This window comes from Dipteris shenzhenensis, chromosome 15 (genome assembly GCF_047967505.1).
Source record: "Dipteris shenzhenensis isolate YYH24624 ecotype China chromosome 15, Dip_SZ_1.0, whole genome shotgun sequence".
In the NCBI taxonomy this organism is placed as follows: domain Eukaryota; kingdom Viridiplantae; phylum Streptophyta; class Polypodiopsida; order Gleicheniales; family Dipteridaceae; genus Dipteris; species Dipteris shenzhenensis.
The window spans coordinates 6,704,085-6,731,639 of NC_141610.1; the positions used below are offsets into that span (position 1 = coordinate 6,704,085).

The window sequence follows — 27,555 nt, forward strand, 5'->3', positions numbered from 1 at the left end:
TACCTCCCATTCTTATTGGTGTAGAAGTTGTTCCAATTCCATGGATTAAATAAGTGCAGAATTGGGTACATCATGTTCTCCTTGAATCTGGAAGACCATGTTCTCCTTGAATCTGGAAGACTCTACCATTTAAAAAATAATAATGGAGTTATTTAAATAACTTCGCTCTCCAAGCTATGCCCAAGACTATGTAACCATTCTTGCCTAGGAACAATATTTGTTCTATCATGATGTAGAATATGGAACTCCAAGGCAACTTGATAGCCTTGAATGTCGACCTCTATACCATGTATCATGGTGTCCCAAACCTTTTTACCACTGCCTTTGCCAAAGAGATCACACATTTATGGGCACGTGGACTCTAGGCGACTTCCATTCCTTAACTAATGAGTAGTTTAAGAAATTATGTTTGCTTCTTAATGTTTCCGTGCATACTTATTAAATCATGAGGACCAAAAGTAGGCTACCACATTGCCAATGATAGGCAACCCTATGGGTTCTATGCTCATGATAAACCTCTACCTTAGTGTACTTCTTAGTACCCTTAAGTGGCAATATTTGCATTGCATCTACTTGTTTTTATGGAGGTTTATTTGGGCTTTAGCTCTCCCCTATCTATTACTAGGGAAATACTAAGCAGAATGATCTTTACCTAAATGTTTCAAGCCTCGCCTTTTCATAATCCCTTTTTTCAAAAAAGGAAATCTTTGTGTTTGAGGTTTCTTAGGGTGCTTGAGAAACCTCCTCCTTAAATTGCCACCTTCTTTTCAAATTGAACAATTTATTGAATCGTGGAACCAAACCAATTGGTTTCGAAGTTCCAACTCTAGGTGTCCCCATGGTATCATCATATATTTGGGCATACTTGATGGCTTTTCCAAAGGCTTTGGGAGAATTTCTTCTCACCTCACCCTTGTAGTTGTGTTTTAGACCCCTCAGAAACCTCTAATCTTATGGAATTCATTTCCCTTTAACTTAAGCACTGCCTCCTTGTAGTTAGCTTTGGATTGGACTAAAGTGTTTTTACCCACATCACAGTTATCCCAATCTTCCCATACCCTTTCCAACCCATTTTCAATAGGCTCATCCAAAATATATACAATCTGTTTCTAAGGGAAAGACTCGCTTCCATGACTTGATTTTCAAGAGGGTGTTCTTGAGTTTATAAAAGTCTTGCCACTTTTGCAAGAATGAATTTAGAGCATCCTTGTTTCTTTCTTTTTCTTCCTCATTGTATATTGGTGCCTTTAAGTCCTTCAAAATGTATATTGGTGGCTTTAAGTCCTTCCTCGTTGTATTGGTGGCTTTAAGTCCTTCAAAATGTTTGAGGTTTCTTTAAGGTGCGGGAGGTGAATGCCTCAATTCGACATGGAGGACTCGGTGATTTTGCAACATGAGTTACCGATTGAGAATTGGATAACTTAGGGATGACTTCAGTTAGAGTTTTTAATGAATCATTAATAGTCTCAAACATTTTTTTATATTTGCCTTTAGGTTTCTAGTTTTGAAAATTCCAGTACAGGATTCCATAATCATCATTATCCACATCCTCCAAATCCATAGTTTCCTCATTTGTTTCCTCATGTATTTCCTCTCCAATAGTGGCCTTTCCTTTTCTCGCCCTTTCCTCACGGCCAATAGATATTCTTCCTCTCTCTCTGCTCATCATTATAAAATGAATCTTTTCAAGAAAGCATAAAGCATAAAGCTTTATCAAAGAGAGAATGATGCAATGTCATCATCCTATAATTTTTTAAAGGCCTTGGAATTCAAATTTGCAGTCAACTCTCTCTTTGCTTCACGATCTTGCTTTCAATCCTGGTATTTAGAATCACTTCCCATGAGCTCAGTCTGCAAAGTCGAGCGAGAAGGGGTCTCTAAAGAGAAAGAGGGGTATAGAAATCCTTGAAGAAGGGGAAGAGAGAATGGGTGACGTGGTTTTTTTGTTTTTTCAAAGGCTTAGACTTTGGCTTCTCTTCTTCTCTAGTTTTGTTTAGATTTTGCCATGTCGTGCACATGTTGTATATATTCAAATACCTTTCTATGCTATCTATTAGGCTTGCTTGAAAATCAATCCTCCATTTTATGATTTGCCAAGAATACTATAGCAACCAATGCATCTAGAAGATGCTTTCCTTAATCCCTAGCAAAGGCAGCCATAGCTCCGTTTGACAATTTGCTTCCACTGTTGCACTTTAGCTCATAGCTCAAAAAAGGCCCCATTGGAAGTATTATATTGTATTGTGAGCTGTGACGTTGTCAAAAGCTGTGTCTAGAAACACATTGCTCCTCCATCTCTTCTTCTTTTGTCAATGTTTTGTTTTGTGCAGGTCGATGAAGGAAGCCAAGCATCGATTTGAAATGTAAACTTTTGAAGACAAAAACTGCAAGATTTTCTAATGAAGAGTTCGTTGAAACTCAGAGGTGTATTTTGCATAGCATGCATTGGCAAACATAAGCAAGGGAGGCTTCTGCTACTTAGACAATTCTTACTAGACAGAATTGGGGAGCAAGAGGAGCATAGATCCTCCTAGCCAGCGAGCACTTGACGCTTCACCGTGGAATTCTTAGAACTAGTGGCCCTTACAAGAGGAAGAAAAACGAGCCTTGTTTGCTGCCCATACTTCTTTGCACAAGTCGCCAAGCTCTAGGAAGCACACATGAGCATCAATTTCTTGTTATCTATAGTGACTCTTTGCTCTTATTCAAAATAAAAAGCTCATGAAGCTTTTATTGACATATTGCTTGGAAGAAGACTAACTCATGATCAATAACCTTGCTAGTGAAGAAAGACTCTCAAAAGTGTTCCTTAGATTGCTGATCCAACATCCAAAGTCCCTCTTAACGAAAATGACACAACAGTAGTGAAAAACAATTGAAAAATCGTGAAATCGAAAGAGATCACTCAAAATCAATTTAAAATGTGCACTACAACTTGAAGACAGTTTGCTGAATTCCATTGAGGAATGCATAAGTTATGGGTCATGCTAGATACCTATATACATAAATTTTCCTAAACCTTACAAAAAATGGCTACACCCAAGCTTGCATTGATCCTAACACTATAAGTCCTTAAACTAACACTATAGTTAATTTTTTAATTCCTAATGCTAACTATTGCCTAATGCCTAATGACTTAGACTAAAAATCTTCTAGCTAATGCCTTTAGACTAAAAATGTACTAACTAATGCCTAGCCTAATTCCTTAAACGAACAATATTTTCTAATTTAATTTTTTAATATTTTCCTTAGACTAATGCCTAGCCTAATTCCTTAAATGAACAATATTTTCTAAGTCAAATTTTTAATCACTACTGCTAACTATTGCCTAATGCCTAATACATAGGCTAATATCACAGCTCCTCTCCTTAGTTGAATTGTAGACAAAACCACGAAACCACTTCTGTTTTGGGGATGGACGGATCCTCCACTAATTCACACTAGCTATGATGGGTTCAACACGGAGTAAGATGTCAAAATGTGGAAGAGACGGACAACAATAAGGGATGGAGAGAGACAAAAAAATAGAAGAGTATGGACAAGGGATGGACGTGCTCAGCATGATGGGCATGTGCCACACGGCAAAGAAAGGGCTGGGACACTTTTTTTTCGAAAGTGAAGGCTTGGAAGGCAATGTTGAAAAGATACCAAGTACACGACAACATGCAAAAGTGTCCCACATGCGTGTTGCTACACTTTGGTCTTGTGTTTGCTATGCGTTTCCTATATGGTCAGTCATCCTCGTATCTGGACTTTTTATACCATGATGATAGTTGTGTGAATGACCCACTATACACTTTGTGAGTATATGGACCTTAACGGGTAATGACATGGTGGGAAAAACAAATTTCCCACGGTTGAATGTCATAATGTTTAGTAAAAACGTGGATTTTATGTCATTTTCAGCCCTTAAATGCTTCAGAAACTCTTTTCCCCACAAAACCATTGAGCTCAAGTCCTTGGTTTTTGTGAGAAAAACATGGGAAGAAAAGGTAGGGGACCACTTTCCACCTTGGCATAGAATTTTCCATTTCCCACAAAAGTACCACAATGTCATAAGGCCTTTAGGGTGTTTACACACTTGCCTGGTCGTGGGGTGCCCACGGTGGAGATTCAATAAATGCATGGGTGGCGGCCATAGTGTGTAAACGCCCTTGGATCTTGGACTAGCAAGATTGCCTGCCCACGTCCAGCCCATACCACGAGCATGCACAGCTTTAGTCTCAGTGGCTCCGGGACTCCGGAGCGGCAACCGGCTTCCTCATAGGAACGTGGCTCTCTCGCTCCGTCCCCAACTCACCTCACAGGGTTCAACATGTCTGCAGCTCACATGCATGGCCCGGGATTTTTTCGTAGCAGAGATCCAGACTCCGACTGGTTTGCAGCGCATCTGCGCAGGCAATCAATCCCTTACTTTCCGATGGCTTCCCCCCCGGCCATTGCAGCGGTGGAGGAACGCTCGCTTTCAGGTATGGCCGTATTTTTGCAACGGTTGAAATTGATGTAATTTTCTTTTAGTTAGTAAGGCTGTGCGTATTTGCACACTTCGGCCAATTGGTTGTCGTTGATGCCATGCTTCGCAGCTCGGTCAGGGACTCAACTGTTATGGAAAGAGTACTTCACGGATCCCTCCCTGTGGTGGGACACTCGAGAGAGCAAAGTAAGTGTCAAGGCTGAACTGAATGATTTGCACAGGTAAATCTGTGCATTGGCTAGTCTGACTTGTCAACCTTAACTACAGAAAAACCCAAGATCTTCAAATTTCAAGCATATAATGACGAGAGAGTCACCAGGGATAGACGGCTGGTACAATCCAGGTCAGCTCAAAGACATGCTCGAGAAAAAGCTTAAATCATCCACTGGTCATGCCCAAGACCGTGTCTTGGTGGAGGAGTGTGGTAAGGCTGTAGTAAAGGTCAATACATCTAAAGCACAAGAACTGCAAACTAGTGGCTGGGAAACCCTAAGCTTAGAGAAGGCACTCACGTCTATGGAACAGATGCCCCAACCGCTTTCAGTTCAGAGCCTTACATGCATCTTGCAGAAGTGCAGAACAAAAAAGAATTTAGCCTATACCAAGCGCTTGTATGCCTATGTGTGCAAAATTGGGCTGGAAGATCATAGATCTCTTGGGAATTCCCTCATCCCAATGTTGGTCCAAGTTGGAAGCATATGGGATGCTCAGCAGGTTTTTAACAAGTTGGTTGATCGGTATGTGTATTCATGGGATTCTCTCATCTGGGGTTATATTGAATTTGGTGATTCGAAGCATGCCCTGAACCTCTACCAGAAAATGCTAGAGGATTTTGTACACCCTAGCAAGTATACCTTTGTGTCCGTACTAAAGGCTTGTGCTAAGCTGAAAGATGCAGAAAGAGGACGAGAAACCCACACTGAGATAGCGAGAAGGGGGCTGGAAGGAGATGTCTTTGTTGGCAGCACCATGGTGGATATGTATGCCAAATGTGGCTGGCTTGTGGAAGCACGGGAAGCTTTTGACAAGCTGTCAGTTCGAAATGAGGTCTCTTGGAATGCACTGATTGCAGGATATGCCAAGCATGGGCTTGGTGAGGAAGCACTGAACTTTCTCGAACAAATGCAACTGGAGGGTCTCTCTCCAAACGCTGTCACATTTGTTTGCAGCTTGAAAGCTTGTAGCAGCATAGGAGCCATGGACAAGGGCCGAGAAATACATGCTGAGATAGCCAAAAAGGGGCTGGAAAGAGATCTTTTTGTTGGCAGCAGTGTGGTGGATATGTATGCAAAATGTGGCTCGCTTGCAGAAGCACGGGAAGCATTTGACAAGCTGCCCGTTCGAAATGAAGTCTCGTGGACGGCACTCATGACAGGATATGCTGAGCATGGGCTTGCCGAGGAAGCTCTGGAATGTCTCGAAGAGATGCAACGGGAGGGTCTCTCTCCAGATTCTGTCACATTTGTTTGCAGCTTGAAAGCTTGTGGCAGCATTGGAGCCATAGACAATGGCCAAGAAATACATGCCAAGATAGCCAGAAAGGGGCTGGAGAGAGACCTTGTTGTTGGCAACACCTTGGTGGATATGTATGCCAAATGTGGATCGCTTGTAGAAGCACAGGAAGTATTTGACAAGCTGCCGCTTCTAGATATAGTCTCATGGAATGCACTGATCGCAGGATATGCCGAGCAAGGGCTTAGTGAGGAAGCACTGAACTGTCTTGAGGAGATGCAACTTGAAGGTCTCTCTCCAGATGCTATCACTTCCGTCTGCAGCTTGAAAGCTTGTGGCAGCATAGGAGCCATAGACAAGGGCCAAGAAATACACATGGAGATAGCCAGAAAAGGTCTGGAAAGAGATGTTGCTGTTGGCAACACCTTGGTGGATATGTATGCCAAATGTGGCTCGCTTGCACAAGCAGGGGAAGCGTTTGACAAGCTGCCAGTTCAAGATGAGGTCTCATGGACTGCACTTATGGCAGGATACGCTGAGCATGGACATGGTGAGGAAGCGCTGAACTGTCTTGAACAGATGCAACTGGAGGGTCTCTCTCCGAATGCTGTAACGTTTGTTTGCAGCTTGAAAGCTTGTGGCAGCATAGGAGCCATGGAAAAGGGACGAGAAATGCACACTGAGATATCCAGAAAGGGGCTGGAAAGAGATCTTGTTGTTGGCAGCACCTTGGTCGATATGTATGCCAAATGTGGCTCGCTTGCAGAAGCGCGGGAAGCATTTGATAAGCTACCAGTTCGAGATGTACTCTCATGGACTGCACTCATTGCAGGATATGCTGAGAAGGGACTTGGTGAGGAAGCGCTGAACTGCCTTGAACAGATGCAACTGGAGGGTCTCCTTACAAATGCTGTCACGTTTGTTTGCATCTTGAAAGCTTGTGGTAGCATAGGAGCCATGCACAAGGGCCGAGAAATGCATGGCGAGATAGGCCGAAAGGGCCTGGAAGGAGATCATTTTGTCGGCAGTGCGTTGGTGGATCTGTATGCCAAATGTGGCTCGCTTGCAGAAGCATGGGAAGCATTTGACAAGCTACCAGTTCAAGATGTAGTCTCGTGGAACGCACTCATCTCAGGATATGCCCAGCAAGGAGAAAGTGAAATTGTTTTTCATATGCTTGATAGAATGAGAGGAGAGGGGATAACGCCGAATGGGGTCACATTCTCTGTTGTTCTTACGGTCTGCAGTCACATGGGTCTAGTGGATAAGGGCCAGATTTTCTTTGGGGCCATGAACAGAGACTATGACATCGTTCCAGCTATTGAGCACCACATTGGCATTGTTGATCTTCTCGGTCGTGCAGGCCAATTAGATGAGGCTGTAGCGATGGTGAAGAAGACTCCTTTCCAACCCAATCTTGTGCTGTGGCATACAATGTTGGGTGCTTGTCAAAAGTGGGGTAATGTGGAGCTTGGAAGACTGGCCTTTGAACATGCAGTGCAATTGGATGAAAAGGACGCTGCATCTTATGTCATGATGTCTAACATCTATGCAGATGCCCACATGCAGAAGGAAGAGAAGAGGGTCAAGGCAATGAGAGTGTGAAGAAAAGCATGGAAGAAAGCGGGACAGATTCAGCGGACTGACAATAGGGGGATTGTGCATTCCTTTTTGGTGGGGGATGCAACACATGCCCAAGGTCAAGCGAAAAGATCTTTCTCTAAAATGAGGCAGGGAAGGTATGTCCCAGATTGAATTGGGTGCCAAGAGACATCTGTTCATACAAAGAAAGATGGGTTCTGTGGGCACAGTGAGAAGCTGGCTATCGTGTGTGCCATAACAAAAGCACCCCGAAGGCGACACCCATACCTATTGTCAAGAATCTTAGGTTTTGTAATGACTGTTATGTAGCCATTGGACTGACATCAAAGGTATACCAGCAAACGTTCTTGTCATGATGCAAATCACTCACATGCTTTCAATGAAGGAGAGTGTGCTTGTGGGGTCTTTTGGTGACGCTAAAAGCATCGACAATAGCTTATGTTCAGATAGGTGATTATGTGTGTGGACGAGGATGGAATTGGGTTGGATCATTGTTTGTGTTGCCTTGAGAAGATGGTGAATATGCTGCTAGCACAAGGTGGCGTGAATTGTGAATCTAGGAATCAAAGTGTGTCCACTAGGCCAATTGCCTTCTCAATGCCTGCACACTAGTCCAAAGAAAGGGACTGTGTGCTTACTACCTTCATGTACAACATCAGCCTCTGGTACATGACACCACCCTGTTGGTATTTTGAGACACTTGGAATAGAATTCTTGGACTGTTTGAGCTTAGCATGGTAGCTGCTTGGTGGGTACACGGGTCCACTTCTTTATGCTAAGAGAATTTACCACCATGTGGACCTTGCCCATCCACTTGACACGAAGTCCTTTTCTGATTCTTAATATTTTTTGGCTTCAATGGGCCGGCTAAACTTAACTTTCTTCGGGGGGTTTTAAATTTGTCTTTGAGGTACTCAAAGTTTATACAGCTCATGCTTGCAATAGTTGGGTTGAAGAGCCCTACGGAGTGCCCTTTTGTGTGTAATGGACGAACTTGTCAAAGACTCATGTTACTGCAACGTTTTAGTCCTTCTTGGCCCTCTTATGTGTCAACGATCATGGAAGAGAGCAAGTGGTCATACATGGCAACACCAATTTGAAGTTAAGGTATAACACAAGCATAGTTGGTTTCACCTACATCTTCACGGCACCTTCAAAATGGAATCCTCGTGCGAATTGGAAATGTTGAAGTCACCATTGGTTGTGCACACATCGCCTTCTTGCTCTAATGGATAGTGTGATCTTATCCCCCCCCTCCCCCCCCACTCCTCCCTCCAAAAAAAAAAATTTATTTGGTCCTTTCATGGAAATATCAACGATGCGCCCTTATCATTAGTCTCTTCACACAACTCGAAAATAAGAGAAGATCAATGTTGCATCGATTTAACCAGCCTATTTTTATACATGACTGAAATCAACACAAGCTACTTCATGTCACAAAGGGCTTAAGGGCTATTCTTAAACATGTGTCCTTAGACACTCTTTTCTTGATTAACAAATGCATAATGATGTTGATATTGCTTTTCTCAACACCTTCCCTTAGTATCAATGTCATGATGATCATAAAATGAGGTCTGTACACAAATCTTGCCCTCATTGAATTTGAAGATGGGGATGCCAACCTTCTCCTTTGCAATTAAAACTAATGGAGTGAATAATTGTAACATGCTAAACTAGAGTGCATGTGGTGTTGGTACTAAATGTCGACATCCTAACATGTATTTGAAAATCATGCTTAAAAAACTGACGGGCTTACCGATGAGCATATCGACAAAAATAGAGGGTTTGATTATTTTCAATGAATTTATATTTTTGAGATGCTTTTGGATGCATGGACTCTTTAGTCTTCTTCTTATTCTAATCCTTTTTCTTCTTCTTTCTACTCTTTCTTTCTACTCATTTATTCTTATTCATATTCTTCTTATTATCGTCTACTTATTCCTCTTGTTTCTCTTCTCCTCTCTTATTCCTCTTCTCCTCTTCTTATTCATCTTCTTATTCTTCTTCTTATTCTCGTGTACTTCCTCTTCTCTTCTCTTCACGCCTCTTTTCTCTTCTATCTTTACCTCTTTTCTCTCTTATTCCTCTTCTCCTCTCTTCTCCTCTTTTCCCTCTTGTTCCTCTTTTTTAACTTCTTCTTATTCATCTTATTCCTCTTCTCCTCTCTTCTTTTTATTTATCTTCTTCTTATTCCTCTTATGCATATTCTCCTCTTCTTATTCATCTTCTTCTTATTCCTTTCTACTTCCTCTTCTCTTCTCTTTTCTTCTCCTTTGTTCTTCCCTTCTCTTTCCTCTTCTCTTCTTGTCTTTCCCTCTTTTCCCCATAAGTGTAGAGCACATGATGGAACATTTGGAATCTCTTCACTACAAAGAAAACGGAGAAGAATGACGAAGATTTTCCGACGAATAACATTTAGTGATTAGATCCCAAATTCTTTGTCCATAATGTAGACCTATATAAATTTTCTACTCTTTCTCTACTCTCTAATCTTCTACTTTATTTTCATGTTTCTGCAATTTCTGCGTCTTTGCATTTCAGTGTTTTCGCATTTTCGTGTATTTGTACTTTTGTGTTTCTGCATTTTCGCATCTTCTACTACTTCTCTGCTCTCTAGTTTCAATTTCAAGTTTCCATGTAAGTAATAAGGATTTGATTCAAGGTTCTTTCTTATTTTTTTGGGTCCCATGATCGTAATAGGTATGTCTAGTCGTAGGACATCATCTGAATCTGAGAGTAGTTAGAAATTTGTGTTTTCATGGGTCTCATCGATGAGTCCGGCTCAGCTTACTGATTTTATATCGGGCATGAACCCACAAAAACAAGAGGTAGTCGAGCAGGCTTTGGCACAATCTCGCTAGCAAACCAAGACTGGGCCCTCTCCAGTGAGTCCCTACTAACGGCAGGCCTGCTTGTAGACTCGAGGAGTCACCAGCATAACCAATCGTCGGCTCGTAGCTAGGCATCACCGACATGGGGCCAACAATGACATGGCTCTAGATGTAGGTTAGGGTCATGTGCTGCGGATGAGAATGTAGTGCAATCCGCACATATGACCCTCGGTCTTAATAGTCGCCTGCATCTAGTACCCCCTGCCCAAAACTATGCAAGCCACTACCATGCCTGTATGTACATCTACTTAGACACCAGTTGGTACCATAAGTCCATCCACACCATTTTAGTTTAATTTAGATACTCCAAAAGCATATGATGTGGATCATGCAGAGGAGCTCATAATGGATCCCATAGGTGATTCAGTCATGACTCGTATGTGCCAGCTCATGTCAGTAGTCTTTGATTGGAATATCTTGGATCCATGGCCAAAGAAACCAAAGAGCTCCAAAGACTATGTAATATCTCAGCTCCATGCCTTATTTCCTATACCCGAAAGTCATGAGTTCGATTGCAAGTGGATGTTGCATCGAATGGGGGAAGTATTGAAGCATTGCCAATTTGAGATACGCAATGTAGTAAGGGAGAACAAGCCAAGGCCCAATTTTGCAAGTGATGAGGATTGGGAGCAGGGCCGTGAGGGAGTTCCAAGAGGAGCCAAGAAAGTGGAGGAAATAGAGGAGAGCGGCATGACCTTGACTATAAAAGAGAGGTTCTTTGCACCTAGGGAACAGTGGGGAACAGTAAAATGATACAACATATTAATTATTTTGCTACATACTTCTTTTATAATTTGAAGTTTGATTTGCATACCTCACATTTTTCTCCTAGTACTAGTTCATCTAATTTTTTTTTTGGGGGGATTCACAAGAGAGAGGTGATTGGTGCACTCTAACTAAAGGAAAGTATGACTATGCTTGGACAAATAGTGAGTATGACCTATTTGTGAAAATGGAGCAGGAGGGCCACCCAATCAATTGGCAAGAAGCAACTCGCCACCTTGTAAGTCTATGATAGTTCTCAATCGTCTTCATTTCCATGTTTAACAACCCGATTTAGTTATATTTTCTAACAACTCGCTTTAGTTATATTTTCTAACTTGTTACATGCAACGTTCTTAGGGTGCGAGCACCGATACAGGTGAGGGATTTGGATCTGGACATGCAGATGATCCGCCAGTATGACCCTTGGGGGAGAAGGAGAATAACGATGAGGATGAGGGGGAGGACGAGGCGGACAAGAACTCATCAAATGACTAGATTTCTTAGCTTAGATAAATGTTGGCTATCTTTTCGTCCATTTTTCCATGTTGTACATAGCCAAGTCATCTTGTATCTTTTTCTACCATATACCCTCTTTTGAAGAATTTTTTTTTACTACCCTCTCTTGAAGGGGAATTTTGTATGAGCCTCGAGCCTCTTGTATATTCCTTTTGTACTACCCTTGTTTTGAGAGGCACTTTTGGCATGTACGTATTCATTTTTGTACCACCTTGTTTTGAAGGGATACATTGGGAAAAAATGGGAATGAAGCAAAAAGCCCCATTCTGCCCCAAAATTTTCTTTTTTACTACTAAAATCATTGGTATTTAACAACGTAAATATTGACGCGTATACTAGCATGTTCTTACTGATGCAGATACTGACGAGTTTACTAATGTTTTTAGTGCCTTTAAAAAAATATTTTCAATGTACTTTATCTCGGTATGTGCATGCCTCCTTCTAGTGTTTTTTAATGCAAAAAAAATTATAACATTTTCAATTGTCGATTTAAACCAACCATTTTAAAATCTCTCGTAAATCCTTGATACCTACTAATAGGTGAGCTAATAACACAAATGTACTAATAAGAGGAGCATCAATAATTATATATGCTATTAAAGCAGATGTGCTAATAACAAAATGTGCTAATAATAGGTATGGAGACGTGCTAATAACCCACCATGTGCTAACAAGACAGACGTGCTAGTAAGAAATGTACTAATAATTACAGATGCTATTTATATAGATGTGGTAATGACATATATACTAAATAACACATTTATTGATACTATAGATGAGCTAATAACATGGATGTGCAAGTAACATAGTTGCGGCAAGTATAGATGTGCTAATAATAGATGTGCTAACAACAAATGTGCTAAGAACATATATGCTAACAATAAAAATGTGCTAATAATAGGTGTACTAATATCACAAATGTGCTAATAGCAAACACGTTAATGACACACCTAATAACAACACATAAGTTCTAATAACAAATGTAGTACAGATGTGCTAATAACAAATGTACTAAATAGCATATGGACGGATACTATAGATGTGCTATTAAACACACATGTGCTAATGACATAGGCATGCCAATTATAGATGTGTTAATAACAGATGTGCTGATAGTAGATATGCTAATAATAGGTGTGATAATAACATATGTGCTAACAAGAAAAATGTGCTGGTGATAAAGTATACATGTGCTAATAACATAACTGCTAGCAACACAGATGTACACATAAGAAATGTGCTAATATTTTTTTTCACCTATTTGTTGCCTGCCCTCACTCTAGGAACGTTTGAAAAATCATTAAAATGAATATAGGGGAGCATCTTGACTACAAGGCCATTCTTTTAGGGGATGCCTTTAGAACGAAGCAAGAGAAGTAGGCTCTCAAATTAGAGCACACGCTTTATGGCACATATGGATTTTTAGGAATAAACTCCAATTTAATCAAGTGTATTTATATCCTGGTCTTTTATTTTTGTCTTGGTGGGACATGGAGAAAGGAGATTTAACAAGGCCATTGACAAATCCAACAAAGCCCAAGTGCATCTAAACAAGGAGCTGGATGAACATATACCCAAATGTCATTTGGGTCCCCACTCCAGGACCTCCAAGGAGGCTACTAAGGGTTCTCATGTTCTCAATTGTTTTTGTTTTCTTTGTGCTTATGGTTCTTCTTCGCGATTAAATTATAATCATTGCATCAACTACAATTAAGATAGCTGCAGTCAAACCAACTCTCACAATTAAATTTGTTAGCACTGCCCCTAAAAAGGGTGGGCTATAGCATCAATTCACTTTTCCTTTGAATTCAGGTTACTCTACACGTGCTACCCATAGAACTAGTTCTCACTTGAGTACTCTCAAACTACTTGGAGTCCATGCAACAATCTCGTTCAAGAAGCGCCATGCGTCTTGTTAATCATGGTTACAAAACAAAACTCTCTCTCGGGTTGGACTTTTGTCGCAGCTCAAGCCATAAATATCATGACACGTGGCTTGTTCTATGGTCATGCAAAAAATTACATGCAGCAAAGCTCTCTCAAATTAGCTTTTCCATACATGTCGAATAGATCGTGACATTCTATCGTGACGAGTTTTAACAGAGATGCAACGCAGCTTCTATGGCGGACCGAGAGAGCAAGAAGAAGAAACCGGCTGTGAAAGTCGAGGATGCAGCAGCCGAACCCGTTCCACTGGATGTGGTGGGTCTCATCCTGCTCAAGGCTACACCTCGGACGCTGTGGTCATCGCGCCTGGTCTGCAAGCACTGGTACACTTTGATCACATCGCCAGAGTTTGTAGCGGACAGGAGATCGGTGACTTGCATCACATGACACGGAATGCACAAGCAGGCACCAATACGCCGGTGGTGCGGGCAGCGTGGATTTTGATGTACAATCCACTGCTGAACATTCAGGAGAAGGTGAGCTTTCCCAACGATCAAGTATGGCCGCATGCAAAGACTTGCTTCTTGTATCGTCTCCACACCCGGACGTCCGAGCTCACAAAACGGCTGAGTCTATGTGCTGTCTTTGCCCGATCGATATCCAATTGATGGGTCTTACCAAACAGAAGCAGGATCTCCGTACTTGACAGCTCGAGGATGGACACTTGAATATAGTCGAGGCCAATATGGAGGTTTGATGGCCTTCTCTGTGAGTTGCTTGAAAATCTTCCGGCTTTCTAGAGGCAAATGCAAATGGGAGTTTATAGGTGCAATGCCAGACGATATGCGGCAAATCATGGGAGAGAAGCATTTTCGTTTCGTGGCCACTCGAAATTACTACTTGATATGGACTCGGCATGCCCAGGAACCTGAGATGGTTGCCTTGTTTCAACCTGAGAAGGGCAGTTGGACTTGGGTGGACAACATCTGGCATGCTCGTTCTCACTTGTGTAGATGGAATGAGGAGAGCCCCGTTGTGATCTCCTGCTTTTGAAAACTCCATATGAAGATGCATGTGTGTGAAGTTTATCTAAGCTTTGTGCATTTCCGAAATCTTCAGGATCAGGTCGACAGAGAAAGGTTAGTTATTGAAGTCATGTGTTTAGTGCTCAATATGTTTTCACAATAACTCAAAAGTCTATTGTAAGCTACCATGTTTTGATCTGCGAAAGAAATTGCAGGATTTTGTCTTGAGAGAGCCTAGAAGTATTGCTTCAGAAGTCTCGGTCTGAGTCAGAAAGCACTACATTGCCGCTTGTTACTGTTTTTCTCCTACATTTTTTCTAATGTAGAGTGAAGGGTACCAGAGTGGCTGAGCATCGAGAAACGAGGTTGCAATGATAACAAGATATATCGATTTGGAGTAACAACAAGTTTCATAACTCTATCACCCATACATCATAAAATAGGTGCAGGTGCAACCAATTTAGTGCAAGAAACAATTCCTTTGAACACCAAACAAAACTGCATGTGTGCTGTCAAGGAACTCCCGGTGTAACCAATTTAGTGCAAGAAACAAGTCCTTTGAACACCCCTTTTATTATTAAACAAAACCTCACATATGTTGTCAAGGAACTTCCGATGGATCATTGAAATATGAAGCTTTATGAGCCATGTATTCGCCGTACTATCCTTCTACACCTAACAAGAGAAATTTTGCTATAAGAAAGAGGTCCCTTTTCCTTCCTTTTCACCTCAAAGAGCTTCTCCAAGGGAGCCATGAGATACCTACCTACATACCATGCAGGCCTAGTCTGCATACAGCTTCTCCAAGGGAGCCATGACATACGAGCCTGCATACCATGCAGGCTGGTTATCTTCCTTCCAGATTGTGCAGGCTAGACAGGCATTGGCTTGCATGCAGGAGCTCATTCCCGAAAGAAATTTTAGACATGATCCCGCATTAATTCTCACTTAGTGTAAGCCTCTCTTGGTTGTATTGTGGAAATCCAGAGTTTGTACAACTACATGCGAGTTGTGCATTGTAGAGAACAATTCTTATGTGTTAATGGGTATTTCACCATAGCTTTACATGGCTTTGATTGAGTACCACAACAATGTGTAGCTAGATGATAAACAAGGAAAAAATTAAGGGTGAATTTTAGCCCAAAGGCGAATTTAAGGCTCCATTTGATATGAAAGGGCTATTCTAATAGACTTTTATAAGTCATTTTTAGTCCCAAAAAAACAATTTCACTCACATTCATAGCTAAAATTTGCCCTCCTTTTCTTGAGAGGATATATGTGCTGGTTTCAATTTCGCCCGCCATTCCTCGAGAGTATACGTAGACTGTTTTCAGTTTCGCCCCCTCCCCCAATCTCTCATGCTTTTGAGCTTTATCTTCTTCCCCCTAAACTGCTTGTTGTAGATGAGTTATCATCTCTTCTAGGCTTTGGCTGTAGCAATATCGATACAGTCACCTTGCCTTCAGTTCTTGTCTTGAAGTGCCTATTCTCTTTGCTTGAGCGGCAGGAAAGATGTATCCAGTCCTTGTATGAATCCTTGGATGGTTCCACTCACGCCATTTGTGCACTGTGGTACTGTGGGAACTCACGCTAGCGACAGCTTATGGGTAGGATTGCAAAAAAACCACATGTTGGCTCTTAAACGTCAATGCTCATTGGACAACGGCATCCTTGCCTAACTCATGCTAGCGACAGCTTATGGCTAGGATTGCAAAAAACCCATAGGTTGGCTCTTAAATGTCAATGCTCATTGGACAGCGCATCCTTGCCTACGCTGGATTCCTTCAGCAAATGCTTTTTGGTCACTCTGCTCTTTTTTTTGGCAGGTAATAAGTTGCTATTGCTGCTTTTACATCTTTTTTTGATTTCATCCAGTGACCTGATCGTTTGTTTGTACGATCTATTGATTTAAAGGGCAATTTCAGGTTGATTGCTTCTCTGGCCACCTGTGGCCAAGTATATACAAACATAGCGCTAGTCCACTCGTAGGGGCAGGACACACCTCACATCAACCAGCAGCAACCTCTCTAAATTTGGTGCTCGTGCTGACTCTATTCGACTTCATTTTGCCGCTTTGGAGAGGTAAGGTTTTGAACGTGATGATTGTTGCAAGTCCCAACTAGGAATGTAACCCAATTTCTTTCTAAGTCTGCTGAATTTGAGTGATTAGGTTTTCCTTCTCTTCAAGTAGATGTTCTCTCTTTGACGACTGAAGCATTGTTTATTGGTGAATGTCAAACAATTTACCGTAAGCAATGTTTCTTTCTTTCATTTGCTGACCGAGGGCTTTGCACTGAGCTTGCTGATCTAGCTAGTTTTGTTCTTATTCCTTGGTATGGGATTGTGTGGATTGTAGCAATTCTACTTGTAATCTCAATCCTTGAATTTATGTTTCCTTATTTGCAATAGAATCTCTCAACCCTTTGATCTCCTCTTTGCCATTCCGTGTGTGAGAATGCATAGTCTATTGCAAGGTCAATCTTTCCACCTAATCCTACACAAGATTTCGTGGCTTCAACTTCAAGCTTGTTCCTTGTAGCCTACACTAGGTTCAATGCAACTTGCATTATTTGAAAGTCACTTACAGGTTCATGCATTTCCTTTTGTTTCAAAGAATTAGATTGTAGAGCTTTCTCTAGCTAACAATTGAGGTCATTAAGCTAGGAGAGTTGGCGATGCACTCAGCAAGGATCTGTCCTGGAAGAGGAAGATTTGGAGCAGCACAATGTGGTAAGGAAGTAGGTGCCTGTGTGGCAAGCTAGTTGGCAGAGTGTGTGGGCAAGAGAGCGACCTGCAACAACAGGGCCTAGAAGTGGCGCAATTAGGGCAGACCTATAGCCCTGGAGTAGGGAATCTACTAGACCAGGTGGTACAGTAGGCTATGGGCCTAGATGATGGGCTGCAAATAAGCACCCTGCCCTTACATAGGGCCTACAAGCTGTTCGGATGGCCAACAAGGTTGGTCAGCACACAGCCCAGAAAGGGCAGCCTACAGCCCCATATATGGCGAGCTGTGGGGTCTGTTGGGGACAGCCTGAGTCGGCCAAGAGGAAGGTCAGGCCAGTCAGTTTTGGGGGCCTCTTGGGGCCTATAAAAAGGGCTCCTTGGTAGGTCATTTTGCATCCAGCAAGCCAGCAAATCAGGGAGTGGAAGGGGCAGCACCAGCCCCACCGTTGGGCCTACATCCAGGAGGCAAGGCAAGAGCAAGTGTTGCTAGAGGCTGAGCTCACAGAGGGCTAGAGGCTTGGCTGTCTTCTAGGGCGCAAGTGTTGGAAAAGTCACCTCCCCGTCTGTAAGCCCCCAAATGAGGAGAGCATGGGGGAGGTAGACCAAGGCCTGAAGGGGCTGCCATGTGGGCAGCACACAGACAAAACATAGGCTGCCACATGGGCAGCACACAGGTTGCCATGTGGGCAGCACAAGCCATGGAACCCAGGTGCCAAGGAAGGGCCTGGCAGAAGCAACAAATGGTGCAAGGATAGGTTGCCTACATGGCGGGCCAGAAGGCAAGGAGTGTGGGAAGGTGTGTGCCCTGCAACAAGGTGGCGGGACAGTTGTACCTCTGGAATGGCTGCAGTACAACAAGTGGCGGGGCAGCACAAGAGCCTGGCAGAGGCGCAAAAGGTGGCGAAATGGGCCTGCAACATGCAGAGGTTATGGCAGGGCAAAAGGTGCTTCCATAGGGCAGGATTCGGGCCTGCATTTAGGCCTTATAGGAAGCCAACCAGGCTGACTACAAGTCGGCTGGTTAGGGCTGCTGGTTGCCACAGAAGTGAGGGCCGTTGGCCCAGTTTTGAAGGCCCCAGGGGGGTGGTTTTGGGACAGACCCAGTCAGTTGGAGGGGCTGCAAAAGGCGGCCATTTAGGCCTGGTCCAATGGGTCAGTTTGAAGGGGCCTTGGGCCCTATAAAAGGAGAGGCCCTGGGCCTCATTTTGGTATCCAGCACACCAACAGTTTTGTGAGCAGCAGGAGCAATAGTGCACACATCTTGAGGCCTACTTCCACGAGGCAAAAGAGTGCAATAGAGGCTGCAGAGTCTCGTTGGGGCTGGTACTTGGCTATCTACAAGGGCAGCAAGAAGCTGAGATCTGGACGGAGAGTCTACACATGCTCAAGGTGGAGCACGCGGGCTCAAGTCTAGAGATATCTGGCAGATAGTAGAAGTATGTGGTAAGATCAAAGGACCACACTCTGGTGGGACTTTGGATCTACCTCTCTTTTGTTGTGTCCATAGCTTTGGACGGAAATATATATTCTTTTGGTAGCTTCTCTTTCTAGCTGGATCATCGAACCTTGCTTCATACACTATCACTATTCCTCAATCTAATATTTTTACCTGTAGGCAACCTAGCCCGCGCAAAATTTCTCCTCTACAACTCGTGATGCCATGTTGTCAAGTAGGAGTCGAATCATTGGACGTGGTCTGGGCACCTCCCCATTTGTATGTGACAAGTGCAATGGAACTAAATAGACAAGGGACAAGGGAGGGGGGGGGGGGGGGGAGAAAGAGAGAGAGAGAGAGAGCAAACCACACACACACCGAACAGAAAGGAGAGAAAGAGAAGGGAGATTGCAATGGGACTCAGCCAGAACCCCTGAACTGCTGGATAAAACCTTCACTAAATGATGCACAAGTGTTGCTGCAAGAGATGCTGAACAAGTGGGGGAGGGGGTTTATATATAGGCACTTCACCCCTCTTCCTTTTCCAGTCGGCTGGTCAAATAGGCCCAACCAGCAGGCCTAGGTGGGCCGACCCACTTGCTCCTAGGGCCGACCCCCTACAGCAAATAGGGGGCTGCCATGCATCCCTATAAGAGGCTGACACCCTACCTCTAAAGGGTTTACTCCTACCCTATATGGGCTGACTAGGTCTGCCCCACAATGGGTTGTCACACAGCCATAAAAGGAGCTGCCCCCATAGGGGCTTTGAACATACAACCTAGGTGGCCAACCAGCAAGTCAGAACACCTTAGCTAGTATATAGCCTCCTAGAGCTTGGAGACTTGTGGGTCTGCTGCCCTAAGGGTGGCCACATAGGCTGGCCCACCTCTACCCACCATGAAAGGCCTGCTAGAGGTGGGGCTATAGAACCAAAGGTGACAATCAAATGGTGTAGGATTTTACTTTTTTTGAATGGTTGTTTTCCATGGCATTTGCTGTTTCTTGTTCTTTGCTTTTTAATATGTGTTTTGCATATAGGTTTTTATGCTTTTTTGGTTTTTTCTCTAATGTATCCTATGAACTAATTTACCCCCTTCATATCCCATATTGTTATAGTTTTGGTGGAAACATGGACACATGCACCTAGTTTTACAGATGTACTCACATGTTTGCACATGTACAAATATGAACACATATTTTTTAACATGGACACATGCACCTAAGGCATACTCATGTTCTTGCACCTTCACAATTTTGTACTAACAATCCTTTGTTCTTTGGTTTTTTCATCTTGAAGTGTAAACTACTCGGTGCTTTCTATCAATTCAAACAACGGATTTTGCAGAGGCATTTGAATGAGATGATTGCGAGTTGCCAAACACATATACTTGAACTTAAGAGTTTGCAATTAAGCTGGAATTAAGACTTATACAGCTTAAACACAAAATGACATCATTGGAGGATGCAATATGATTGAGGGGCCAAGACGGCCCCCCCCCCTTATCCAGGCTCACTTTATTCTTGAAAATGGAGATACAAGACCAAGGTGCAATGCACCTTCCAAACTGATGAACTCAGTGAAAACCTAGGACCTAGATACAAGACTCAAGAGCATATGTACAAGGTAGACAACAAAAAAAGAGGACTCCAAGCTCAGGTTTCAACTCTTGGCTTGCCCAATCCACAAGGAAGAAGCCTGCAACAATCACCACTTACATCCAACATTAGAGACAAGCACTAGTTTCTAGAAGATAGTAGAAACAACATGAAATAGTGCTGTAAATGAGATAAACTTGACAATACAGGCTCCCTTCGTGACTTGACCCTTTTGTAGATGAAATCCTTGATGCCTCTGAAGCTACCTTGGGTGAGGAGAGTGTGGAAATGGGGCTGGAATGAGAACAGCTTAGAAAAACAGCCTGTAGGCTAGAGAGAGAAAGCTTTTATGGAGTGATAGCTGTAGAGAGAGAGTGCCAATGCTGATCCCAAGGGAGGATATGTAAGAGAGGAGCTGCTCCTGTTCCAGAGGTGCACAGAAAGGCAGATTTCTGCAAGGGAAATGGGCTGGAACAGTAGAGAGAGAAATTTTGCAGTAGAGAGAGAAAGACTGCAGCAGGAGAGAGAAAGGGGCTGTGGCTGCTCCAGGCTAGGTGAAGGAGAGAGGATGCTGCTGCTGTTCCAGAAGAGCTGAGAGGGGGCAGATTTCTGGAGAGGAGGGGCTGGAACTGTAGAGAGAGAATGTGCTGTTGTAGAGAGAGAAAGTGCTGCTGAGGTGAGAGAATGGCTTGGGGAGAAGCTGGCTGCACCCAAGGAGCTGGAGAGGTTCTGCTGCATCATCCAAAAGGAGGGAGAAGAAAAGTGACGAAATTTTCATGTGTGGAATGAAGGGGAGAGGCCTTCTTTTATAGGCTCAGCCCCCCCCCTAGGCCTAGAGTGGAAGGTGGACACTTGTCCCAGATTTTTGGTGGGCTGCAGTCCCAAAGAGGACAGCCCACAACCTGCCCCAAATCTATCAGATTTGGGGCCAAACACTTGGCCTGCATGCCCTGCCACTTGCCATGCATGCTGCCACATGTGTGGGACAGGTGGACTGACCTGCCAGCTCAGATTCCACGTGTCAGCTTGCCACGTGTCAGCTGCCACGTCACTCCCAAAAACCCTAAAATTTCAAAGTTGTCAGAATTTAATTCTGATCGTACCCACGGGTTCCTAACAGCTTAGACTATCTATTGACGTACTCTAAGGTCATAATTGAGCCATACTGAGCTCATTTGTTTGTCGTCTTATCTTGTATCTCCATTACTCTTGGCATGCTGCCAGGCCCACACCCAAAGCTCAGGGAACATTCTCTTGAATGGTTCCTAGGTCGGTATGCAATTTCCTAGGTCGGTATGCAATCTGTGCATTTGATTGGTCCCATGTTTGGGTACTCAGGTGGGGTGTGGTTTCTAGATGTCCCTCTCAAAGAGAGGCCATCACTCTTGTGGGTCACTAATGCCCATAATCCCAAGCAAGGGGGTCCACCCTCAAATGCTAGACCTAGTCCCCATTGTCCGTAACTGAACAGAAGGAAAACATTTCATTTCTTAATAAGCATACTATTGAAAAACAAAAAGAAATAGTACCAAGCAAGTGGATACATGTTGAAGCAGGATGACATTCCCTCCGTCTTTCATTCGGTTGTCCGCAACTGAAATGGTTCCTCGTAAGCATCCAAGATTGCAGGACACTCCTGAAATGTGGCTCTGTCCACCCATTGGGCATCGGAGGATGGGAGCCCTCTGAACTTCAAAAGGTACATTTTGCGAGTCGTGCCTCGACGTCCCGTAGTGAAGTTACGCAAAATAATTTGCTCTGGGATCAACAAGATCTCAGTGTCCTCTACTTCAGGTGCATCGTTCAGTGTGGGCTCTTGAGGTGGTTCCCCAATGAAGGGTTTCACCAAGCTTACGTGGAAGACATTGTGGATCTTCCAATGCTCTGGAAGTCTCAATCGGACTGAGACATCATTTATTACCTGCAACACCTGAAAAGGACCATAATATCGAAAGGATAGCTTGAAGTAGATGCGCTTTTTGCCCACTTTGGTTTTTAACCGGGCTTTCTCAAATTTCAATAAGACCCATTGGCCTTCTTTCACTGCAAACGCCCTCCGTCTTTTATTTGCAGCTGCTCTTTGTTTCTCCTGTGCCTTTTGAATGGCTGCTCGAACTGTGGCATAAGCAGAGTCATAATCCTCCACGAATTGATCAGCGGCAAAGATTTTCTCTTTTGTTTGCATGAGTGGAGTTGGTGTTGTCCGCACGGCCTCTTCCTTGGGATTGGGGCCCTATGTCATGAATTTCTGCTTGGTTGCTTTCCAACACTTGAACCTGTTGAGCAATGTTTGCCAAGAGAGCACTCAACTCATGCAGGTTAGGAGGAGGGTCAGGTCCATTGGCTGCCATGATGACAAGATGACTCAATGAAGGAGAGACTCAACAAGAGAAAGCACAGAGTACAGGACCACTGCCTAAGCTCTGATACCAATGTAAACTACTCGGTGCTTTCTATCAATTCAAACAACGGATTTTGCAGAGGCATTTGAATGAGATGATTGCGAGTTGCCAAACACATATACTTGAACTTAAGAGTTTGCAATTAAGCTGGAATTAAGACTTATACAGCTTAAACACAAAATGACATCATTGGAGGATGCAATATGATTGAGGGGCCAAGACGGGCCCCCCCTCTTATCCAGGCTCACTTTATTCTTGAAAATGGAGATACAAGACCAAGGTGCAATGCACCTTCCAAACTGATGAACTCAGTGAAAACCTAGGACCTAGATACAAGACTCAAGAGCATATGTACAAGGTAGACAACAAAAAAAGAGGACTCCAAGCTCAGGTTTCAACTCTTGGCTTGCCCAATCCACAAGGAAGAAGCCTGCAACAATCACCACTTACATCCAACATTAGAGACAAGCACTAGTTTCTAGAAGATAGTAGAAACAACATGAAATAGTGCTGTAAATGAGATAAACTTGACAATACAGGCTCCCTTCGTGACTTGACCCTTTTGTAGATGAAATCCTTGATGCCTCTGAAGCTACCTTGGGTGAGGAGAGTGTGGAAATGGGGCTGGAATGAGAACAGCTTAGAAAAACAGCCTGTAGGCTAGAGAGAGACATCTTTTATGGAGTGATAGCTGTAGAGAGAGAGTGCCAATGCTGATCCCAAGGGAGGAGATGTAAGAGAGGAGCTGCTGCTGTTCCAGAGGTGCACAGAAAGGCAGATTTCTGCAAGGGAAATGGGCTGGAACAGTAGAGAGAGAAATTCTGCAGTAGAGAGAGAAAGACTGCAGCAGGAGAGAGAAAGGGGCTGTGGCTGCTCCAGGCTAGGTGAAGGAGAGAGGATGCTGCTGCTGTTCCAGAAGAGCTGAGAGGGGGCAGATTTCTGGAGAGGAGGGGCTGGAACTGTAGAGAGAGAATGTGCTGTTGTAGAGAGAGAAAGTGCTGCTGAGGTGAGAGAATGGCCTGGGGAGAAGCTGGCTGCACCCAAGGAGCTGGAGAGGTTCTGCTGCATCATCCAAAAGGAGGGAGAAGAAAAGTGACGAAATTTTCATGTGTGGAATGAAGGGGAGAGGCCTTCTTTTATAGGCTCAGCCCCCCCCCTAGGCCTAGAGTGGAAGGTGGACACTTGTCCCAGATTTTTGGTGGGCTGCAGTCCCAAAGAGGACAACCCACAACCTGCCCCAAATCTACCAGATTTGGGGCCAAACACTTGGCCTGCATGCCCTGCCACTTGCCATGCATGCTGCCACATGTGTGGGACAGGTGGACTGACCTGCCAGCTCAGATTCCACGTGTCAGCTTGCCACGTGTCAGCTGCCACGTCACTCCCAAAAACCCTAAAATTTCAAAGTTGTCAGAATTTAATTCTGATCGCACCCACGGGTTCCTAACAGCTTAGACTATCTATTGACGTACTCTAAGGTCATAATTGAGCCATACTGAGCTCATTTGTTTGTCGTCTTATCTTGTATCTCCATTACTCTTGGCATGCTGCCAGGCCCACACCCAAAGCTCAGGGAACATTCTCTTGAATGGTTCCTAGGTCAGTATGCAATCTGTGCATTTGATTGGTCCCATGTTTGGGTACTCAGGTGGGGTGTGGTTTCTAGATGTCCCTCTCAAAGAGAGGCCATCACTCTTGTGGGTCACTAATGCCCATAACCCCAAGCAAGGGGGTCCACCCTCAAATGCTAGACCTAGTCCCCATTGTCCGTAACTGAACAGAAGGAAAACATTTCATTTCTTAATAAGCATACTATTGAAAAACAAAAAGAAATAGTACCAAGCAAGTGGATACATGTTGAAGCAGGATGACATGAAGATATATAAGACCTTCTTACCTCCTTAAATTGCTTGTGTATACATGTTTCTTTATGCAGTAGGGTTTGGATCCCTAGAGGTTAATGAGCGGGGGAAGTGATGCCCCTCGCCATTCACAGGAGCGATGCCGGCCTAGCATATGGGAGTCTTTCCTAGGGAGCCATTTCTTTTTTTGGATTGCATGTGGTGCTTGTATTTGCAAAAGTATACTGACAAGATGGCTATCCAAAAGTGTAAACGTGGCTACAATGACCATCACTTGTAAGAATGTGATCATGATGTTGGTTGTAGTGTAGCAATCTGCAGTTATCAAGGTTTGCTACATGGGTAGTAGAAGGAAAACCATGTGGGCAGCAAGGCATGCACAAGATCTACCACACAAGGTCTAGTCGATCTTCAAACAATAGAAGCGCATTTGATCAAAAGGATCAGCCTTGATTGGCTATGGATAAAGGCCAACACATGTGGTGATTGATGGGTCAAGGTTGAGGCTAGAGAGACCTTGCAAATGCTCAGATGAGATGTTAGCTAGGGCTATATACATGCCCAAACAAATCAATGCAATCGAATTCCAATAGTAGTATTTGTAAGGTAGTACCACAAAGGACCTTTGAATCTCTGTATTTACCATGCTAGGTAAATTGAGAAGTACCAGTTCTAGAATCCTCTTTTAAGTGAACTCAAAAATTGATTCAATCTAATTCACTTAATTCTAATTTAAGGTTTGAGTAGGCAATATTTGACATCCTGTTGAATATTCTGATTTCGATTCATCTCATAATCATAATAGTGTTGTAATCTTTCAATGTCTTGCCCCCTTGCTCTTGTGTGCATAGCCCAATGTGAGGCACCAGAGTCTCCAACTCATTGTTCTGCCCCCTTGCTCACCCCATCTCCAAGTCTGGTTAGCTGGCTCCAACCAGCCCCACCAGCCTTAGCCAATGGCTGACACAGGTGCTGCTTCTCCCTTCCATGGTTGTGGAGCCGGTAGGTTCTGTTGCATGCTGTCCATCTGCTCACAGATGCCCATCCACAGTGCCTCTATTTGTGGAATCCCTCGCCATGTCTACTGCTCCTAACTGACCTCCTACCAGGCTAGATCCAGGACTTGTCCCCACCATCTGCTCCTTCCATAGGTTCCATCCGTTGTAGCAATACTAAACAACACAGCATCTGCCCTCAGGTCTGCCCTATATAAGGCATGGTTGGCTGCGTTCAAGCAGCCCAACCAGCCTCTCTCCTGGCCGGACTCCTGTTGGTCTGCCCCGTCTGTTGCGCCTCTGCCATTGCTCTTTTGCAGGCCCATAGCCTGCCCTTTGCAGGCGCCTTTTGGCCTGCCATGCTACTCCTCTGTCAGCCCATTGGCCCTGTCTTGATAGCTGCCCACATGGCAGCCTGTGTGCTGCCCATGTGGCAGCCCCTTTGGCTGTCCTGTCCCTGTGAGGTGCTGCCCATGTGGCAGCCCCCTCTCACCTTTTCTCTTGGGCACATGCCCTAGGTCTCCCTCCTCCACGCTCTCCTCATATGGGGAGTTGACCTTTCCAACATCCACCATCTAAGTTGATTGGTAGGTGGAAATTCATGCCACACACCATGTTTGTTTGGCCAAATTTTGGTTTTCGACAATTCAAGAGAGGCTTAAGATCATTGAAGATCATAGTCTAGTGTGAACAACTATGCCATTTCTGCGCGCGCGCGCACACACACACACAGAGCGAGAGAGCCTAATACTCATGCTATTGGCTTTTTTCCAGCTCTACCACATTGATCGTAGTCTATTGGTTTGATCTCTATGGCTCCAATAAAGAAGAAGAGCAGTCCACTAGCTGTCAAAAGAAGCTTGGAACAAATTTTCCTTGCTAAGAATGCCAAGGGTGCTTCCTTAGAGGGTCCAAGCCCATCAACAACAAGCCTCACTGACACTAATACGATGATCCACTCTTTGCAATCAACTTTAACTACTTCATCATCATCATCACCTTCTCATCAACTTGAAGATGGAACAAATGATGTATTATAGTCCATTCCAAAAAGCTCCTCCTCATCTTCTCAAGAAAATTCAATAGAGGAAGGAAAGAAAGTCGTTGCAAAAGAAAGTAGGAGGAGGAGAGGTCAGTGGGATATTGGAAGGGAATTCCAAGCTGATTGGGTGTCAAAATTTCCTATCATACAGCCATTGCAATCTAAAAGTGATGAGCCACTAAAGTTTGCTACGTGTATAGCTTGTAGTTGGAAGTTGGGTCGAAAGATCAAGTTGCAATTGAAGCTTGATACAATAGAGAAACATTTAGGCAAGGTGTATGAGAAAGAGCTGGTTGATGGAAATATGAAAACTCTTGCTCAATGGAAGTCCAAAGATGAATGCCGGCATGTACAAAACATGGCTCAATATGAAGCTCATTTACTTCAGCTAGAAGAGGATAAGAAGGTTGGAGCAGCTATTCAATGCTTATATGACAAAAAGTATGTGAAGGATTGCTTATATGACAAAAAGTATGTGAAGGATTACACAATTTGCTATTGTATTACACATACTCTCCATAGGAAAGCCCATGTCAGACTATCCAAAGTGGCAAAAGCCTTTGAAGTCCATTGGACTTCAAGTTCCACATTTTCCGACACGTTATTGGAATGAGCCTTGTGGTTGGGAATTTGCTAAGTTCATGGCACAGATAGTCAAGGGAAGGTTACAAGAGAAGCTAGTAAATGCCACATTTATTGCTATCTCACTTGATGAAGTGACCACTCGTGATAATAGTTCATGGGCATGCATGAGTGCATATTTTGTGGAGGGACATGTGAGACATGTGTGCTAAGTGGGCATCTTCAAGTTACAAAGTAGTGCAGATTCAAATACTTTAGTGAGATTGGTTTGTGATGCCATGACAATAGCTGGCGGGATGAGC

At 43.7% G+C, this 27,555-nt stretch overlaps 1 protein-coding gene across 1 annotated transcript in view; it reads left to right on the plus strand.

Moving 5' to 3' along the window:
• The first annotated feature begins 4,175 nt into the window (after positions 1-4,175).
• The window catches only part of LOC147893275 (pentatricopeptide repeat-containing protein At3g09040, mitochondrial-like), a 46,360-nt gene continuing 22,980 nt past the window's right edge, over positions 4,176-27,555 (plus strand). The window contains exons 1-3 of the mRNA XM_087385491.1: positions 4,176-4,469; positions 4,584-4,660; positions 4,742-7,165. Coding sequence (XP_087241617.1) covers positions 4,316-4,469; positions 4,584-4,660; positions 4,742-7,165 — 2,655 coding nt within the window. The 5' untranslated portion in view covers positions 4,176-4,315. The remainder of the gene's footprint in view (positions 4,470-4,583; positions 4,661-4,741; positions 7,166-27,555) is intronic.